The 21,194-nt window shown below is 42.4% G+C and overlaps 2 protein-coding genes across 2 annotated transcripts in view; both read right to left on the reverse strand.

Moving 5' to 3' along the window:
• The window catches only part of LOC123514752 (uncharacterized peptidase C1-like protein F26E4.3), a 9,441-nt gene extending 1,977 nt beyond the window's left edge, over positions 1-7,464 (reverse strand). Inside the window, exons 1-7 of the mRNA XM_045272857.1 lie at positions 7,304-7,464; positions 5,905-6,098; positions 5,309-5,372; positions 2,183-2,369; positions 1,926-2,086; positions 1,226-1,354; positions 113-197 (exon numbers count right to left, since the gene is read on the reverse strand). Of these exons, the coding sequence (XP_045128792.1) occupies positions 113-197; positions 1,226-1,354; positions 1,926-2,086; positions 2,183-2,369; positions 5,309-5,372; positions 5,905-6,098; positions 7,304-7,410 (927 nt within the window). The 5' untranslated portion in view covers positions 7,411-7,464. The remainder of the gene's footprint in view (positions 1-112; positions 198-1,225; positions 1,355-1,925; positions 2,087-2,182; positions 2,370-5,308; positions 5,373-5,904; positions 6,099-7,303) is intronic.
• A 2,910-nt stretch (positions 7,465-10,374) lies between these two features.
• On the reverse strand, positions 10,375-20,767 carry LOC123514750 (uncharacterized peptidase C1-like protein F26E4.3). The gene is made up of 10 exons (XM_045272856.1): positions 20,601-20,767; positions 17,105-17,307; positions 15,692-15,755; positions 14,466-14,652; positions 14,206-14,366; positions 13,587-13,715; positions 12,801-12,885; positions 12,519-12,603; positions 11,078-11,232; positions 10,375-10,771 (listed from the first exon to the last, which is right to left on the reverse strand). The coding sequence occupies exons 1-10, from the start codon at positions 20,711-20,713 to the stop codon at positions 10,625-10,627; spliced, it is 1,329 nt and encodes a 442-aa protein (XP_045128791.1). The 5' UTR covers positions 20,714-20,767; the 3' UTR covers positions 10,375-10,624.
• Between the last annotated feature and the right edge of the window lie 427 nt (positions 20,768-21,194).

The raw sequence follows: 21,194 nt of genomic DNA on the forward strand, positions 1-21,194 counted from the left end.
TGTCAGTTTACCAGAGAGAGAGAGAGAGAGAGAGAGAGAGAGAGAGTGTGTATGTGTGTGTTTGTGTGTGGATGCGTGGGTAATTGATTGTCAGTGCATAGTTAGGGCTCACCTTGCAGTGTTTGGACACCCTGCTACAGAAAGACACGTTCTCGGACTGGCCGCTCGTGTATGGGTAGCACGTTTCCTCCATCACCCTGTGGACACCGGACCAAAGATCTCATTAACATGACCCGGTGACAGCAGCATCACCAACAACATCACCAACAAACAAAAGCAACTGGGCAAGAAGCAAAGCAAGGAATGTTCTAACTTGATTAGAAGTGAAATCACCTTTGTTTTTTTGCTATTGTAATCTGAAGTCCTTTGATAACTGACTGTCCTGCAGGTGATCACAGGACGTCAGTGTGGGAAAATAATTACACATTGACGGATGGAGTGCGGTGTGTTAATAGATTCTCTACACTTACCAAATCTTCACTAAACAGTTACGTTTATCCGTGTGTCCTTTAACTTTACTGCTGATCAAGAAGGTTTTAGCAATCACCTCCAACTACTTAGACGTATTGTTTTAGATTTCCTTTTTTTTCATAAACAAGTGGAATTACGGGCTAAAAGAGGTATTTTATTTACCTCCTATGTGAAACAACACCCGTAGAAACCCTTCTTACATTCGGACCGTGATCAAGATTCGAAACTGTGCTTGGAAAACTCGCGGCCCCCAAAGCGTGCGTGATTTCACTGAACTCCGACTTTTATACTCATTTCCGAATAGCAGCTTTTATAGCAGAGTTAACCATGTAGTCTCTTATTCTAAGTATCAAGAGTAATTAGATATGAAAGGGGCAATGGCGGTGGCGTAGTGGATAAGGTGGTGAGCGTGGGATGGGCAGATGCGTAGGTTCGAATCCCACCACGTGCCGCCTTGAACCTTGGTCATTTGTCGAGTGGTTTAAAGTTACCTACATGTCACCATGATACCCAGGTTCTAGGTGGTTACACCAAAGATGAGCTTGGGTGGTCGTATGGGCCCTGATGAGGGTACCGCTATAAATTAAATTCCCTGCGCTAGTAATGTGTGGGAGCTGAACACCGCTTCCCATACTCTTCAAGTATACCTACAGGCGCTATAAGCCATATATATATATATATATATATATATATATATATATATATATATATATATATATATATATATATATATATATATATATATGACACCTACCCAAGCCTCCTCAAGAATCCCCAGGCCTGCTCCACGTATCCTCCCTGGCAGTCCATCTTCGGTACTGTGCAGCTCAGGAGTTCTTGCACCGACAACCTGATGGAAGGCTGGCCGGAGAGGATCATTTCTCTGCAGTACCAAATAGAAACACATCCATTATCCTCCCTGCGACTCAACACCCTACACTGTAACACTACTATGCCTCGCCTGTACTCTCTTCAAGATGTTCTAGTTGAAGTAACAAAGATTTTCAAGCATTCTAGGGAGAGATTAAGATAAGTTAACAAGATTTCTACTTTATCAACATGAGAACATTTGAGACCATAGTCAGCTGGTCAATCGATTGTGTGACCTTTGAAAGTGATCGTGGTGAGAACAAAGTATTAAAGATACCGGCCATTGTGTTCAGTGCACTGAAGTGTAGCGACGGTGGCGCGTCTCATTTGTGTGATTACTGTTGGCCCATTAATTGTATTATTGGGTTTGAATCTTAGCCTCGACATTTCATGTCGAGGCTAAGATTTTGACATCAGGTTTCACATGTAATGGTTCCCTGTTTGTTTGTGTGTGTGTGTGTGTGTGTGTGTGTGTGTGTGTGTGTGTGTGTGTGTGTGTGTGTGTGTGTGTGTGTTTACTGTATGGATGAGTGGCAGTACGAATAGTAGCAGCGTTAATAGTTTGTAAGTGCACTCATTCTCACCTGTCCTGCGCGACATCCAGTGAGGAGAAGGCCCAGGAGGCGCCGCACCAGCCTTGGTCCCTCACTCCGCTGATCAGCCCACTCCACTTTTGTCGTGCGTCAAACTCCATAGGAATGCGTTGTGGGTTAGGGCGCAGCAGGATGGGCATCATGTTGTACGTCTGGAGCAGAGAAGAGACCAGCAGTGAGAAATAAGTCCCACTAACTATTACAACAGATTTTTACTCTTAGGCCAACTTTGATGTAATCGGGCTTACCATGGCCTCAGGAAGGAAGGTGCCAGTCCGCAGTTCCATTCCCTCCTTGAGCTTCCTGCCCCAGAAAATAGAGTAGTTGGCGGCTGTCCAGCCGTGGCGGAGAGGGTGTTGGTGCATTCTGCGTATCAGCTCCTCGTCCACCAAGCATTGGTCCTCCTCACAGGTCAGTCGCCCGTCTTCACACGAGCTGCCATGGAAAGAGAAAAGACGGAGCTGAGCATAAAGGAAGTGCATAATCTTAACTTTACTTTTCGGGTATAGTTCCTGATTCCCCAGTACATAAGGCCATAGCAAAATAAGAGAAGTCGAAAGGAAGTGTAGTGAACCACACTACTACTACTACTACTACTACTACTACTACTACTACTACTACTACTACTACTACTACTACTACTACTACTACTACTACTACTACTACTACTACTACTACTACTACTACTACTACTACTACTACTACTACTACTATCACCACGCTAATCCGGCCCAGGTGTGGAACTACCTAAGCCGGGCCAGGTGCAGTGACCTGACCCCAGCTGGACGGTGTGAGGTCACAGGCCGGATGTTCAGCCGAGGACTCGCCAGTCAGCACCAAAACTCCGCTCGCTTGTGTGTACAATAATAACAGCAGTAATGTACATCTCTAGTTTACCTCTCCATCTGTGTCTTGGCTAGTCAGAGAATACTACAGAAGCCTCTACGTACCACTCTCTGTAATCTATCAAACCTGGTATGGTACACTTCCTAGTGAAGAACTTTTTATTTGGCATTTGTGAACAATTACTTCGTTCTACCTCTGACTGTGTCCATTAATCAGGTCCATGCAACTGAAAGCCATTTAACCCTTAAATCCCTGTATACACTGGTCACCATCAACTTGCCTCGTAAGGCATGGGTGTTGTTGAGCCAATACTTGAGTGTATTCACTAACCGCGACACGCATCACGCGGCGTCAATCACCACTCACCTCTGACGGGGAAGATGTGTGCCACCGTAGATGGAAATTGTTTGAACTGTTTCCAAGCATTTATTTTGTATGTTTTATCTTGCATTCCTTGCTTTTTGATGTAAGAAAGGAAAGCTGACCAAAGACTACAACAAAAAAGGCTCCCTAGCCTGTCCAATTGCAGTTGAAGATAAGTTAGCCAAAAGAGAGGAATTGTTATATTGAAACCGCCTTCTTAGATGAAGTCAAGTAATAGGAGGTTGGAAATACAGAAGCAGACAGGGAGTTCCAAAGTTTACCAGAGGTATGAATGATTGAGAGTACTGTTTAACTTTTGCATGGGAGACTTCAACAGAATGAGAGGAAGAAGAAAGTCTCCTGGAGCGAGGCCGCAGAAGGAGGGAAAGTATGCAGTTAATAAGATCAGAACAGTTAATAAGAAAATAGCGGTAAAAGATACCAAGGGATGCAATATTCCGGCGTTGAAAAAAGGGCTGAAGATAGTCAGTCAGACTTGATAAAACAAAACTTTTGATTCCATCGTATCTAAAAGAGCTGTGTGAGTGAAATCCCCCAAACATGCGAAGAGTACTCCATACATGGGCAAATAAGGCCCTTGTATAGAAATAACAGTTGGGGGCATGAGAAAACTGGTGTTCATGGCTCAGAAAGCTTAACTTCTTTGAATTTTTTTTTTTTTTTTTTTTTTAGCAAGAGATGATATGTGAGGTTTCCAGTTTAGATTATGAGTAAAGGAGAGATCGAGAATATTCATTGTACAAGAGTGCCATTGAAGAAAAGGTAAAGTTGTGTAGAAGATTGTGTCGAATTGGTAGATGGAGGAATTAAGTTTTTGAGGCATTGGAAAATTTTTGAAAGATCAAAAGCCAGGCGTTCTGTGGCGTCCCTACGAGAACTGTTAACTTCCTGAAGGGTTGGTCGTCTCTGAAAAGACGTGGAAAGGTGGAAGATGGTATCATCAGCGTAGAAGTGGATAAGGCATGATGTTTGATTAAGATCCCTAATGAATAATAAGATGAGAGTGAATGATAGGACAAAACCCCGAGGAACACCACTATTAACAGATTTAGAGAAAGAAAAGTGGCCGTCTACCACAGTAGCAATAGAACATTCGGAAAGGAAACTTGAAATAAAGTTGCAGAAAGAAGGATAGAAACCGTAGGAGGCCAGTTTTGAAATCAAAGCTTTGTACCAGACTCTATCAAAAGCTTTCGATATGTTTAAGGCAACAGCAAAAGTTTCACTGAAATCTCTAAAAGAGGATAACCAAGACTCAGTAAAGAAAGCCAGAAGATCACCAGTAGAGTGACCTTGACGGAAGCCATACTGGCGATCAGATAGAAGATGCTATAGGACGGTAGTTTGAGGGATTAGCATGGTCACCTTTTTTAGAAACAGGTTGAATGTAAGCAAACTTTCAGCAAGAAGGAAAGGTAGAAATCAATAAACAGAGCTGGAAGAGTTTGGCCAGGAAAGATGCAAGCACGGCTCACAGTTTTTGAGAAGAATAGGAGGGACTCCATTAGTTTCATAAACATTCCGTTTACATTTTACATGCAAGGTTGTTCCTTAAAAATTCTATAAAGTGTAGGGTAGCACTCTTTATCCATTCAAATTTAGTTGCTGTAATTGTCAGTGGGCGAGCGAGCATCCTCTTGCTATGATAGTTAGTGCATCACTGCCCAGTGACATGAAATGGATCTTTGCCATGGAGTGGGTGGCGTCGCTGTGCTGTGTAAGAAGTGTTAAAATGAACACCTAACAACATCACACGCGCGCTCGCCCCTAGTGTGAGCAGGGCTTGAAGCGTGCATGTCCCCATTGCACCAATGCGGCTCCCATTATTTTCTTAACTATTAAAGTGATTCTGCAGACTGCGTAGGAAAGCTTAATTAAGAAAGACTGACCCGGTTTTCAAATCAAGACTTGAAATGTAAGAAATGACTGAAAACGTGAAGCCAAGATGGAGAGTCACATCCATTGAGAGGCTGCGGGTCCCCAGGATTGACTTGTCTCATTGCCCTTGTTAACTCTTATTTCGACTAGTCTGAACCACAAACCTAGGGGCTTCCCGGACATTCAGAGTATGGTAAATGGAAAGAAAGGAGAAGACATTGAACAGAGGAAGAGAATATTACGCATATTGAGGTAGTGCTTCTTACCACTCATTGCAGTTGAAGGTGTGCTTCCCAGCCGCCAAGGTCTTGCCATTGTGAATGCACACAGCTGAGGGAGGAAAACAGGGCGTAGATAAGGCCAGGGCGTGTGAAGGAGAAGGAAAAGAAGGAAGAGGAAGAATAGTTTGGTGTGCGGGACGGGGGAGGTGTGGCCTCAGTTGCCGGTAGTGGGAAGGTTTTCTTGGACGAGAGAGAGAGAGTATTGGTGAGAGGAAGTTGGCTAGCAGCTGAATGGATGGGTAGACCTATGAATGGATTGTCTTTTAAGTTTACTCAGAATAATTTTATACCAATCATTACGACACGCTGCTTTGGTTTATATTCAGTAAGCATATCGTAGAACGTGTCGTATTGAAACCAACTCGGGTATCGAGAAACAATTTTCCTTCTCACTACGACAGTTTTTCAAAGGCCACAGTGATGACCAACAGAGTTATGAGGAGAGATTCTCCTACTTCAGAATATATAATTTTATTAATCATTCTATAGGACCGTAAGAACATCCTTCAGAACAAGAGTAACTTCAACTAGAGACTGAAAGTAGTGGTAGTGTGGTGCAGAAGTATTTTTGAGTACCTTACCTTCCTCGTCTTTGATCAGGTAGAGAACTTGTTTAGGCTCTCCCAGGCATACTTCGCGGAAATCCGGGCAACAGTCATCGTTATGATCATTTTCCCCATCAAGGCAGAAATCGTCGCAGTAACAGTAACCATTATCTTGGATGTGAACAATGCAGTCATCGTCACGCACATCGCGGCAGCATTCCGAAGGAAGCCTGGCAGTGTTGGGAAGGGGAGACAGCAATGGTCAATCATGTAGGGATGAATACAACGTAAATACACCAGCTGATAAGTAAAGAAAGTACTAAATGGTCACGATAACTTAATGTATGCATTGCTCTTTTTCTAAAATCATTAATGTACGTTCCATTTCTTCATTCCTGGAAGAGGCTACCTGACTCTCTAACATAAATAAATGTGCATGTGAACATTTTACCCAGCGGAGAGAGAGAGAGAGAGAGAGAGAGAGAGAGAGAGAGAGAGAGAGAATAACACACACACACACACACACACACACACACACACACACACACACACACACACACACACACACACACACACACACACACACACACACACACACACACACACACACACACACACACACACACACACACACACACACACACACACACACACACACACACACACACACACACACACACACACACACAATGTAGGGATTAGCACGCTCGGCTCATAACCGAGGGGATCCGGGTTCAAGTCTTGAGAGCAACAAGGCAAATGGGCGAGCCTCTTAATGTGTAGCCTCTGTTCACCTAACAGAAAATAGGTACGGGATATAACTTGAGGGGTTGTGGCCTCGCTGTCCCTGTGTGTGTGGGGTGTGTGGTGTGGTTTCTGTCCTACCCGAAGATCGGTCAGTATGAGCTCTGAACTCTTCCCGTGAGGGAAAGGCTGTCTGGGTGACCAGCAGACAACCGTGGCGAATAACACAGCCACACGTGAACACGATAGCGAAGGTCTTTTGTTGCGATGAGTTGGTGATTAGTTCCTAATTGTTTGATGGTATTCAGTAAAAGGGATGGCGAGTAATTTCAAGGATTCTTACTGAATACTTCAAAAGTGTGAAAGAGAAGCACGCGTGCATCATCTGGGGTAGACATGTGGTGCCTCATGCAGTCTCCACGAGGGCGCCTCTCTGACCGGCGCTTCATCAACAAGCCTCAGTAGTCACAACGTCTCAGGCGAGTGACATTTCTGTATCAAACATCTGTGGTGCTGGGAGGACTTTCTTACCGGAATATGAACTGAGGTTTAGGAGATATTTCAGTTCAGAAAACAAAACTTTCATCATGAGGAAAGATTTTCGTAAACCTGCTTAGATCATTCAATTTGCATATGAATTACATTTAATGGACATGCCTCGCAGTGAACTCTATTCCACCACACCACTCACCTGTTCCTGCAGTAGTCTTTCCTTGGGGGAATGAACGGGTCAGCTCCAACTGCCGTTATCACCGCCACCACCATCACCAGAAGAACCCCCACACTTGCCATCGTCATCCTGCACCGCGCTGAGACTGAGGGCTCAAGCAAGCACAGCCAGTTTATCAGGTACACCACCGGGCGCCGATGATTGGCGCACGCTCCACAATGCCTTATATGACCTACACGGGCGGGGCATGAAGCAGATGGCCACAGAGGGCATGCCACGGGGCACCCAGACGCCTAGGGGCCTCACGTAACGCAAGGAGGAGCTAAGTTGTTGAAGGTTATGGGAGGATTTAGTAAAACTTTATCTGCATTCTGATCACACCGTCGTGTTAACGATAGTTTTTCGGACGTGATGTAATGAAATACATCAGAATTCAATTATTAAACGCTTAGAATAACAATAGATAAAACATGTTATAAATATATTTTAATATCTTCACATTTCAACTGGTCGTATTATCAGTTTCTTGCTTGATTTGTAAAGTTTTTACAGTACATCTTGATTCTAGAGCCAATGTTGAGTCTGATGGTGTGAGCCACAACTGGCTATCCCTTATGTGTGGTGAGTTATGACACATAATTCGTGCTTTTTGCGCGCTCAGGCTGAAGCTATAGTGATGGGGCGATAATTGCACGAGTTATGAGGTAGAAACTGCTCACATGCTGAGAAGATGAAAAATGTAAGATGAAGCAAATTTATATTCCATCAAAAGCTAATGAGTGGAAGGTGTTGCTAGACTGATATCGCTGTTTTCATACCCAATGGACACCAAAAGGTGCTCCAGGCCAAATCGTCCTTGAACCGTCCTGGGGTACCGCTTGTACCGTCCTGGGGTCAACCGGAGCGGGGAGTTGTGAACAAGCAAACAATGACATTTCTAATTATTTCTTTACAATTGTTGTTGTTGTTGTTGTTGTTGTTGTTGTTGTTGTTGTTGTTGCTGTAGCTGTTGTTATTTTTATTATCATTATTATTATTATTATTATTATTATTATTATTATCATTATACTATTATTATTATTATTATCATTATTATTGTTATTGTTATTATTATTATTATTACTATTATTATTATTATTATTATTATTACTATTATTATTATCATTATCATTATCATTATCATCATAGTCATGATTAATATTATCTTTATTATCATCATTGGCATTATTGTTATTATCATTATAATCATTATTATCAATATTATTTTTATTATAACTATCATTATTATTATTATTATTATTATTATTATTATTATTATTATTATTATTATTATCATTATTATTATTATTATTATTATTATTATTATTATTATTATTATCATTAGTTATTTTTAATATTACTATTATTACCATTATTATTATTATTATTATTATTATTATCATCATCATCATCATCATCATATCATCATCATCATCATCATCATTATCATCATCATCATTGCTGTTGTTGTTATATCAAAAGAAGTGGTGACAGTAGCAACAGTAGATTATTTTCTTTTTTTGCTAGTGCTGCTGTTTCCCACTACCCTCCCCGCTCAGCACACACACACACACACACACACACACACACACACACATACACACATATGAGGAGCTGTGCTCCATACTTTGTTTACAATGTCTGAGCAAAATAAAATTAATCTGAATCACACACACACACACACACACACACACACACACACACACACACACACACACACACACACACACACACACACACACACACACACACACACACACAAACTAGAAAGGCTGGGAATTCCTATGTATGCTAAGGTGAGAGAGGGAGAGGGAGAGGGAGAGGGTAAGGGAGAAGGTCTGAATAGTGAAAGCATCTAATGTCTTTTTAACCCCCTTCTCTACTGGAGCATATTTTTATCTTGTGATTTGTGTATAGACCATTTTATTGACATTAGGAAGTGCCTATGGAGATCAGAAGATTATGGCCATAGTCTTCACTATTTTAATCCCTCACATGAGTTTTTTGAAGCTGTATAACATCATCAAATAGTAAGCATAATGAATATGGAAACGTGTCATGGTAACGAATGGGTTAAGTGTTATCGTAATATGTTTTGCCTGTTGCTACGTATTTCTGGTGGTGGAGTTGTGTAAGGATTTGTTCCAGCTGTCACTTCTTTTTCTGGCGGTGATGTCAGAATCCTGGTTACGAGTGATAACAGAAAGACTTACGACAGTAACAGTGACACCCTCGAACACCAAAGCTATTCTGTCCATCCGTTCTTGTAAACTGTATCCAAGTTGCCCTTTCTCTTTCTCTATTGCATGTTTGTTTTTTATCCATATTTCTGTCTGTCAGTATTTTTCTTTTGTGTCTTCTTAATCTAGTGTTAAGGTTAAGTTTTCCTCCTGATCTGCATACCCACAAACTCGGCCTCCTGACTACTCTGTCCCAGGATCCAAAATATCCGTACAGGGCTCTTCCCGCTCCAAATTTTTAAGTGGAAATTGATACCGTTTTTTTTTTTTTTTTTTTTTTTTTTTTTCGTTTACCTCTAGTTTTTCTTTTTCATTTTTTTCCAGTATCTTTACCTATTCCCTGTCAAACGTCCCTACTTTATTATAACATTTCTGACACATAGCAGGTAGTGGTAGAGTACTGTTCAGTAAATGTTAAGGTTACCTCTTCTCTCCTATCCTTTCATCTAGCTCCCTCTAGCTCCATCTCAGCTCACTCCCCTTCTGTGTTCAGCGTGGCTCAGTCCAATCCAGTCTTGTCCTCTCTGATGTTACCACCTTTTTGTTTTCCTTTTATCTACTTTTCCCTCCTCCAAACTCATAACCTGTCACTTCCCTCCCTCACCGGTGTCTTTGTCACCGTGCCTGGAACAAACTCACAGGGGAAAGATCCCACTCTCTCTTCACAAATCACTGTACCAACACAAACAAACCACGACAGTTCAGTTTTGTTTTCCAGCACACCTAACGACTAACTTGAGTCAAAAACACTAATCCTCCTACAACACATCACTGGAATGAGGTGTGTCAACTCGCTGTGTCATGTAAACACACTGAGGTTGTTCTATTTTATTGAACACATTCAGACTCCTTAAAGTAACCTGGCGATGCAGACAAGCTTAAAAGAAACTTTCAAGGGAAGGAAGGGAAAAATTAAATAAATAAAGTTTAGACCGACAAATATGGTTTCAGGGAAAAGGAGAGGAAGCAAAATTTCATATTTTTTGTTGGAGTGAGTCTCTGAAATCAGTAGATTTAATTTGTTACATGGAATTCATCTATCCTTCCTTCCAGGTGGTGCGCCTCATGACTTGATGCTGCGCTTGACCATGGGATCCTTGCGGCCCCTCACTGCCAGCACGAAGGTCTCAATGCCGCATTCGTTTGTGCCGCGTTGGATCCTGAAGAAGCCCTTCTCGCCCCAGGTGGTGCCCCAGGAGTTGGCCACAACCTATGCGATGCGGCGAAGGAACACGTGGTGGGAGAGAAGAGTAACAACAGTTATCATAGAAGAACAAGAGAGGATAAAGGAAGCTGCCAGAAGCCAACACTTGGCAGTCCCTGTACGAAACATACTATCTACTTATTTCCACCGATCATCCTCATTCATAATCTTTTCATATCTTCTTTTAATTAAAGCTGCCTAATGAGTCAGCACCAACAACCTGAATACTGAGTCCATGCCACCCATCTACCACTCTATGGGTGTTAACAAACCATCCACCAAGCAAGCCTTCTCCCCAGAGGCACCACTCACCCAGTACTTGACAGGAGAGTACTTGGAGGAGTACTCAGTGCCCCAGCCCACGATCCTGACGGAGTGCATGGCTGTGGGTCTCTGGTCGTCAGCCTGCGGGCAGCTGTACACGCCGCTCTTGTACAGGAACAGGTCACTGTGCACCCTCATCAGCGCTGCTCAAGGAGGACGCAGGACAGGTATTATGATCATTCTTATTGCTATTGTTATTATCATTATTACTATTGTTATTATTATCATTATTATTATTATAGTTATCATTATTATTATTGTTATTGTTATTATTATTATTATTATTATTATTATTATTATTATTATTATTATTATTATTGTTATTATTATTATTATTATTATTATTATTATTATTATTATTATTAATATTATTATTATTATTATCATTATTATTATTATTATTATTATTATTATTATTATTATTATTATTATTATTATTATTATTATTATTACTATTACTGCTACTACTATTATTATGATTATCATTATAATTATCGTTGTCATTATTGTTAATTTTATTTTTATTATTATCATTGTTATCGTTGTCATTAAATAATAATAATTATTATTATTATCATTATTATTATTATTATTATTATTATTATTATTATTATTATTATTATTATTATTATTATTATCATTATTATTATCATTATTATTTTTACTATTATTATTGCTTTCATTATTATTATTATTATCATTATTATTATTATTATTATTATTATTATTATGATAATCATTATTATTATTACTATTGTTATTATTATTATTATAATTATTATTATTATTATTATTATTATTATTATTATTATTGTTGTCGTTGTTGTTGTTGTTGTTGTTTTTTGTTGTTGTTATCATTATTAATGTTTTTATTATTATTATTATTATTATTATTATTATTATTATTTTATTATTATTGTTATTATTATCACTATTATTATTTTTTTTATTATTATTGTTATTATTATCACTATTATTATTATTTTTATTATTATTATTATTATTATTATTATTATTATTATTATTTTCATTATTATTATTTTTTTTTTTTTTATTTTTATCAGTTTCAGTTATAACAAATGTGGTAATAATCGCAGTAGTGGAGAGACCTGATTTGAAATTATTACATACCTGCAATCACAACGTGAATAAATGAAACTCTATTCATTTGAAAGGTAAAAGATACAAATTCATAATCGTTAGCCATGGTCGGTTCAGGCTTGCAGAGATACAGCAACTTCAAAATGAGTTATCATTTGTAATGTTCAGTATTGCCACGTTCTGTTCTAGTATGATGATTGTCAACACATTGAATTATTGAGTGTTCAGATAATAAAGCCCTTCATTACTCTATCAATCAGACAAACACACACACACACACACACACACACACACACACACACACACACACACACACACACACACACACCTTGCACGGGGCCGTTGTTCAAGATCTCCCACTGGATGTCTTCCACCTTGCTGGAGATGCGGAAGGCTGGCTCAGTCTTGTACTTCTGCGGGAGACACAACAACACGGGGTCAGCAAGGAACACTTGCCCTGGCCTTGCCTATCCGTGGGACACAACATGTCCTTGTCACGTCAGCTTCATGTCAGTTTACCAGAGAGAGAGAGAGAGAGAGAGAGAGAGGAGGAGGGTGTTTGTGTGTGGAAGCGTGGGTAATTGATTGTCAGTGCATAGTTAGGGCTCACCTTGCAGTGTTTGGACACCCTGCTACAGAAAGACACGTTCTCGGACTGGCCGCTCGTGTATGGGTAGCACGTTTCCTCCATCACCCTGTGGACACCGGACCAAAGCTCTCATTAACATGTCCCGGTGACAGCAGCATCACCAACATCACCAACAAACAAAAGCAACTGGGCAAGAAGCAAAGCAAGGAATGTTCGAACTTGATTAGAAGACTTTAGTGAAATCACCTTTGTTTTTTCCTATTGTAATCTGAAGTCCTTTGATAACTGACTGTCCTGCAGGTGATCACAGGACGTCAGTGTGGGAAAATAATTACACATTGACGGATGGAGTGCGGTGTGTTAATAGATTCTCTACACTTACCACATCATCACTACTATACAATCAAGTCTATGTGTCTTTAACTTTACTGTTGATGAATAACTTTTTTTGTAATCACCTCAGACTGCTAAGAAGTGTTATTTTAGATTTCATTTTTTTCAACAATGTGGAGTTTTCAGCGGAATTACCGGACAAAAGAAGGTATTTTGTGTATCTCCTATGTGAAAGTCCACCTGCTAGGGAACATTTATCCTGAGTGGAAGCCTTTCCTACATTCAGGCCGTGGCCAGGATTCGAACCTATGTGTTTTGGGACCCCACTGCCTCCAAAGCGAGAGTGCTTCCACTCTATCACGGCTTTTGTATTAATTTCTGAATAGCAGCTTTGAAAGCCGAATTAGCCATATAGTCTCTTATTCTAAGTATCAAGAACAATTAAAAATAAAAACCAAAGAGGTAGACACTTACCCAAGAATCCTTGAGAATCCCCAGGCCTGCTCCACGTATCCTCCCTGGCAGTCCACCTTCGGTATTGTGCAGCTCAGGAGTTCTTGCACCGACAACCTGATGGAAGGCTGGCCGGAGAGGATCATTTCTCTGCAGTACCAAATAGAAACACATCCATTATCCTCCCTGCGACTCAACACCCTACACTGTAACACTACTATGCCTCGCCTGTACTCTCTTCAAGATGTTCTAGTTGAAGTAACAAAGATTTTCAAGCATTCTAGGGAGAGATTAAGATAAGTTAACAAGATTTCTACTTTATCAACATGAGAAGCTGATTTGAGAACATAGTCAGCTGGTCAATCGATTGTGTGACCTTTGAAAGTGATCGTGGTGAGAACAAAGTTTAGCGACGGTGGCGTGTCTCATTTGTGTGGGTGTATATGTGTGATTATTGTTGGCCCATTAATTGTATTAATATTATTTGTCCACCATTTCATGTCGAGGCTAGGAATCTGACATAGATTTTCATTATGTAACGGATCCCTTTGTGTGTGTGTGTGTGTGTGTGTGTGTGTGTGTGTGTGTGTGTGTGTGTGTGTGTGAGTGTGTTTACTCTATGGATGGGTGATAGTAGCACCTGTCCTGCGCGACATCCAGTGAGGAGAAGGCCCAGGAGGCGCCGCACCAGCCTTGGTCCCTCACTCCGCTGATCAGCCCACTCCAATTTTGTCGTGCGTCAAACTCCATAGGAATGCGTTGTGGGATAGGGCGCAGCAGGATGGGGATCATGTTGTACGTCTGGAGCACAGAGGAGGTCGGGAGTGAGAAATAAGTTCCACAAACTACTGCATCAGACTTTGACTGCTAGATCAGTTTTAATGGTGTAATAATGCTTGCCTTTTCCTCAGGAAGGAAGGTGCCAGTCCGCAGTGCCAGTCCCTCCTTGAGCTTTCTGCCCCAGAAAACAGAGTGGTTGGCGGCTATCCAGCCGTGGCGGAGAGGGTGTTGGTGCATTCTGCGTATCAGCTCCTCGTCCACCAAGCACTGGTCCTCCTCACAGGTCAATCGCCCGTCTTCACACGAGCTGCCATGGAAAGAGAAAAGACGGAGCTGAGCGGAAAGGGAGCACATAATCTCAACTATATTTTTCGTTTATTGGTTCTGATTCCCCAGTAAATAGATCATAAGAAAATAAGAGAAGTTGAAAGCAAGCCTCTACGTAACAGTTTGTGTAATCTATCAAAGCTGGGAGGATACGCTTCCTGTGAAGGACTTTTTATTTGGCATTTGGGAACCATTACCTCGTTCTAGCTCTTGTGTCAATGATTCAGGTCCATGCTATTGAAAGCCATTTGACCTTTAAATCCCTGTATACACTGTGCACCATCAACTTGCCTCGTAAGGCATGGGTGTTGTTGAGCCAATACCTGAGTGTATTCACTAGCCGCAACACGCATTAAGCGGCGTCAATCACCACTCAGCTTTGACTGGGAAGATGTGTGCTACCGTGGATGGAAATTCTGTTTGAACTGTTTCCAAGCATTTATTTTACATTCCACATGCAATGATGTTCCTTCAGAACTTCTACAGAGTACAGAGTGGTATTATTTGTCCATTTTACTTTAGTTGTTGTAACTGTCAGTGTCCTCTAGCTCTGATAGTTGGCGCAACACTGCCCACTGACATGAAATGGAGCCTCACCGTTAAGTGGATGGCGTAGAGGGGCTGCGTTAAAAACTTAAAATCAACACATCCGATCAACAGTGCACGCGCGCTTGCACCTTGTACTACCGCGGCTCCCATTATTTTCTTAACTATTAAAGTGATTCTGCAGACTGCGTAGGAAAGCTTAATTAAGAAAGACTGACCCGGTTTTCAAATCCAGACTTGAAATGTAAGAAATGACTGAAAACGTGAAGCCAAGATGGAGAGTCACATCCATTGAGAGGCTGCGGGTCCCCAGGATTGACCTGTCTCATTGCCCTTGTTAACTCTTATTTCGACTAGTCTGAACCACAAACCTAGGGGCTTCCCGGACATTCAGAGTATGGTAAATGGAAAGAAAGGAGAAGACATTGAACAGAGGAAGAGAATATTACGCATATTGAGGTAGTGCTTCTTACCACTCATTGCAGTTGAAGGTGTGCTTCCCAGCCGCCAAGGTCTTGCCATTGTGAATGCACACAGCTGAGGGAGGAAAACAGGGCGTAGATAAGGCCAGGGCGTGTGAAGGAGAAGGAAAAGAAGGAAGAGGAAGAATAGTTTGGTGTGCGGGACGGGTGGGTGTGGCCTCAGTTGCCGGTAGTGGGAAGGTTTTCTTGGACGAGAGAGAGAGAGTATTGGTGAGAGGAAGTTGGCTAGCAGCTGAATGGATGGGTAGACCTATGAATGGATTGTCTTTTAAGTTTACTCAGAATAATTTTATACTAATCATTACGACACGCTGCTTTGGTTAATATTCAGTAAGCATATCGTAGAACATGGCTTTTTTTTGTGTCGTATTGAAACCAACTTGGTTATCAAGAAACAATCTTTTTCTCACTACCATTGTTTTCAGAGACCACAGCGATAATCAACTTGGTTTTAATGAGAATCTCTCCTGCTTCACAATATAGAAATCTTACTAATCTCTCACTAGATCTGTAAAAACATCTTTTTAAGAACATGTGTAACTTCCACCAGAGAGTTTTAAAAATAGTAGTGATGTGACGCAAATGTTTTTTAGGCAGAGCTGGGCACTTCCGTACCTCGGTCCACACCTCCGCTCCTCCGTACCTGCGGACCACCAACCGAGGTGCGGAGGTCCGAAGTGCGGAAAAATATTCAAGTAACAGATACGGAAAGGCGAAATTTTAAGTCTGTACCTCTGCACCTGAAATTTTCAAGGATAAAAAAAAGATATATAAATAGATAAAACAATCAAGACGACAAATAGTCCGCACTCCGTAACATTACTTTCGGCCATTTTTAGCGGTCTGTGTTACCAGGCATTATATATATATATATATATATATATATATATATATATAGCTCTGATGAATTATTGCTTTGTATTTTGTTTTATTTTTTGAGGTGCGGACTAGATTTTATAGGCGCTCTTTTTTTTTTTTTTTTTTTTTTTTTTTTTTTTTATATTTATACGTTGTGGGCTTTTCACAGGAATTTCTGGGCTAAAGGGGATACCTTTTGGGGTACCTCCTATCTCAAAGCCCACCCGCTAGGAAACCGTTGCCCCGAGTGAGGAAGCCCAACCTACACTCGGACCGTGGACAGGATTCGAACCCGTGCGCTTGGACCCCTTGGACCCCAAAGCACGCATGGTTCCACTGTACCACGGCGGCACCAAATTTTTTTTAATAGTTTTGGATACGGTACCGGAGGTGCGGAGGTGCGGTACCAGACCGATGGAAGAAAAATTTAGGCGGAAGTGTAGGTACGGACTAACTGCGTTTCGAGGTCCGGAGGAGCGGTACCGGACTACCCGATATCCAGTAACGCGCCCACCTCTGGCTTTAGGGTGTGGTCTCAGTGCTTACCTTCCTCGTCTTTACTGAAGTAAGGGTCTGAATTTTCTCCAAGGCATACTTCGCGGAAGTCCGGGCAGCAGTCCCCGTGATTATTCCATATACCGTTATCATGGCTTCCCCTGAGGCAGAACTCATCGCAGTAACAGAGAGTGTCTTGGATGGGAACACTGCAGTCATCATCTCGTCCACTGCGGCAGCATTGAGAAGGAAACCTGCCAGTGTTGGGAAGGGGAGACAGCAATGATAAGTCATGTAGAGATGAATACAACGTACAAACACCAGCTGATAAGCAAATGAAGTGCATGGGCAAGATAAATTCATATATGCGTATCTTTTTTAGTATCGTGTTTTCTGTTTTCGGATTGAAAGTTACTAGAATTCTGTATGTTTATAATGATGATGATAATAGTGGTTACTTTAGTGAGTAATTAGATTAAAGTCAACACATGACTCACTATCCAGATGACACCACGAGCGGAAAGGAGAAGGGAGGCTGAGGTACAAGAATGGGATGTTTTCAAGACACACGACCGGAAGTCTTTCCTCTCGGCTATCTTAAGAAAGAGTCTTACCTCACATTTCTCACATCTCCGCGCTCAGCATTCATTCTGTTCTCCCTACCCCCCTCATTCCGTGACCCTTTAACATATATGTGTATGTAAATATCTTATCAGCGGATGTGTGTGTGTGTGTGTGTGTGTGTGAGAGAGAGAGAGAGAGAGAGAGAGAGAGAGAGAGAGAGAGAGATGCGTATAAAGCAGAAGGAAAGACACTAATACAGAGACGAATCAATTTTATAATCATAATGTGTAAATGGAAAGACAAACAAGCACAAGAGCCCCTCCCTCCCCCCAATCACACCTCCAATTGAATCAACAAAACGATATAAAGATTTAGTAAGGGTCAAATTACCACTTGAATTGTTGCCTTGCAAACTCCAGCAGCTCATGACCCTGCCTGTACTGCGGCGGCTCCCCTCCTCCCTCCACCCCCTGCCGCCCTCCATACCCCCCTCTCCCCCCTTTTCCTCTTATTTATTCTCGAGAGAGGAGCATCAGGTTACCTCAGGAATTAAACTAACCTTTGCTCCTCGTAACTCTCCTTTATGTCTCAGAGTGGCATTTGACGAGACTCCTATTGTGAAGCATATCCACACACGCGTGTTTTGCGTAATTGTTTTAAAGTTTGGGTGACAATGCGTGGCTGGCAGCAGAGAGTGTGTGATTTTATCCGTCGAGTGGGAGTGTGTGACCTGTGAGTTCGCCATCGCCATCACGCTATATTTATTCCCAATGCCAACTGAACGGTCATTTTAATGATTGAGGAAATAGATGAGGACAATGAACATTGTTCTGCTGGCAATCGTCATCCTTCTTTCAAGGAGCAACATTTCCTGCTCCAGCGGTCACAGGTTCAATAATTCGTGTGTGCACAGCAACACCTGTATCGCTTTTTGCACCGAGGTCGTGAAGTGTCTGTTTTGATAGCGGTACTTTTTAAAGCGAGTGTTGTAACACACGCCAAGTGTTTTATTCTTCGGAAGAGGCAATTAATAATGCGGGAAAGGTATACGTTGTACTTGAGTGAGCAGGGCAAGTGACGGTGAGAGATGACCAAACACTGGCGTGGTTCCAAAGTGTTATCTCTGCCTCTGTGCTGCACCAAGGCTTCGACCACTTTCCGACGGTTTTTCGTCACGGTCAACCTTTTTAGCAACTTTGAAAAGTTAGTTCCGGCTGCAGTGTTCTTGTTTAGGCTTCCGGCCTACATAAATCATTCCACTCTCACACACGTCTGGGGATCTGAGAGTGGTGCCCGGCAACGCTCACCCTCACCACCGCAGATAAAAGATTCCTCAAGAGGGTTTCACCGCTATTTCCAACACCACTGTTACTGACACCGCACCATCCACAGCCTCCCCCACCACACCCAAGCCCTCCTCTGCCGCCAGTGGTGTGCGATACTCTGCCTGCCTCCCTTCCCTTGCTCGTCCATTGCAAGACAATACTGGTACAATGCTTAATGAAGAAAAGGAAGACGATTTTAAAGCTTTAAGCTAACACTAACTTTCTGAAAAACAGTTAATCTAATTAGGTATTCAAAACTTATGTAATTTACGTTCATTGATACAGTAATTTATTCACGTTTTCCTGTTCAAGTGAATCAGCCAAGAGTTGCGAAGCTCGCAGCTCAGTGATTAACTTTGTTGCCTGTACTGGTGGTGGTGTGTACTGTACGTGTTGCTCACTGAGGCTGCCTGTGACCGATATTGTAAAACAGATCTGTTGTAGATGGTAATCAGAATGCCGCTGATAGTCGCTTTACATCTTACTGACAAAACGCTTATCCTCACTCAAGTTGAAATGCAAGCAAGCAAGCAAGCGCCCACACACACACACACACACACACACACACACACACACACACACACACACACACACACACGGTAGCTCAGTGGTTAGAGCGCTGGCTTCACAAGCCAGAGGACCGGGGTTCGATTCCCCGGCCGGGTGGAGATATTTGGGTGTGTCTCCTTTCACGTGTAGCCCCTGTTCACCTAGCAGTGAGTAGGTACGGGATGTAAATCGAGGAGTTGTGACCTTGTTGTCCCGGTGTGTGGTGCGTGCCTGGTCTCAGGCCTATCCGAAGATCGGAAATAATGAGCTCTGAACTCGTTCCGTAGGGTAACGTCTGGCTGTCTCGTCAGAGACTGCAGCCGATCAAACAGTGAAACACACACACACACCTCAGCTCACAACCGAGAGGGCCCGGGTGCGAGTCCCGGGAGCAACGAGGCAAATGGGTGAGCCTCTTAATATGTACCCTGTTCACCTAGCAGTAAATAGGTACGGGATATAACTTGAGGGGTTGTGGCCTCGCTGTCCCTGTGTGTGTGGGGTGTGTGGTGTGGTTTCTGTCCTACCCGAAGATCGGTCAGTATGAGCTCTGAACTCTTCCCGTGAGGGAAAGGCTGTCTGGGTGACCAGCAGACGACCGTGGCGAATAACACAGCCACACGTGAACACGATAGCGAAGGTCTTTTGTTGCGATGAGTTGGTGATTAGTTCCTAATTGTTTGATGGTATTCAGTAAAAGGGATGGCGAGTAATTTCAAGGATTCTTACAGAATACTTCAAAAGTGTGAAAGAGAAGCACGCGTGCATCATCTGGGGTAGACATGTGGTGCCTCATGCAGTCTCCACGAGGGCGCCTCTCTGACCGGCGCTTCATCAGCAAGCCTCAGTAGTCACAACGTCTCAGGCGAGTGACATTTCTGTATCAAACATCTGTGGTGCTGGGAGGACTTTTTACCGGAATATGAACTGAGGTTTAGGAAAAATAGCGCCCAGAATTTTAGTTCAGTAAAGAAAACCTTCATCTTGAAAACGTTTTTTTTTTTTTTTTTTCGAAAACCTGCTACGATAATTTAATTTGCATATAAACTACATAATGGACATGGTGCTCTGTCATGCATCGCAGTAAACTATTCCACCACACCACTCACCTGTTCCTGCAGTAGTCTTTCCTTGGTGGAATGAACGGGTCAGCTCCAACTGCCGCCGCCACCACCACCACCACCACCACCACCACAAGAACAGCCATGCCTGCCATCGCCATCCTGCACCGCGCCAAGAGTGAGCCCTCAGATACGCGCCGCCAGTTTATGAGGAACGCCACCGGGCGCTGATGATTGGCGCACGCTCCACAATGCCTTATATGACTTACACGGGCGGGGCATGAAGCAGATGGTCACGGAGGGCATGCCACGGGGCACCCAGACGCCTAGGGGCCTCACGCAACGCGAGGAGGAGGATGAGCTAAGTGGAGTTGGGGGGGGGGATAGAGGGATTTGGTGAGTGTGTTGTGTCATGCATCCCGGACTTAGCGGCCGCCATTGACGCACTCTGACGCACACTGGTTTCCACACTTTATGGCGTCGCTGAGGAAAGAAGTTGCGTCATCTTATAAGTATTAGAAATAAAAAAGTATCTGATACAAATTTTCATAAGCCAATAGAAATCATTTCGTTCCTATTACTGCAGCGGTGGGCCAGAGGGTGAGAGCCCCTGTGCATGTAAAGCTGATGTGATACGTATGT

Source organism: Portunus trituberculatus, chromosome 38, assembly GCF_017591435.1.
Source record: "Portunus trituberculatus isolate SZX2019 chromosome 38, ASM1759143v1, whole genome shotgun sequence".
Lineage (NCBI taxonomy): Eukaryota > Metazoa > Arthropoda > Malacostraca > Decapoda > Portunidae > Portunus > Portunus trituberculatus.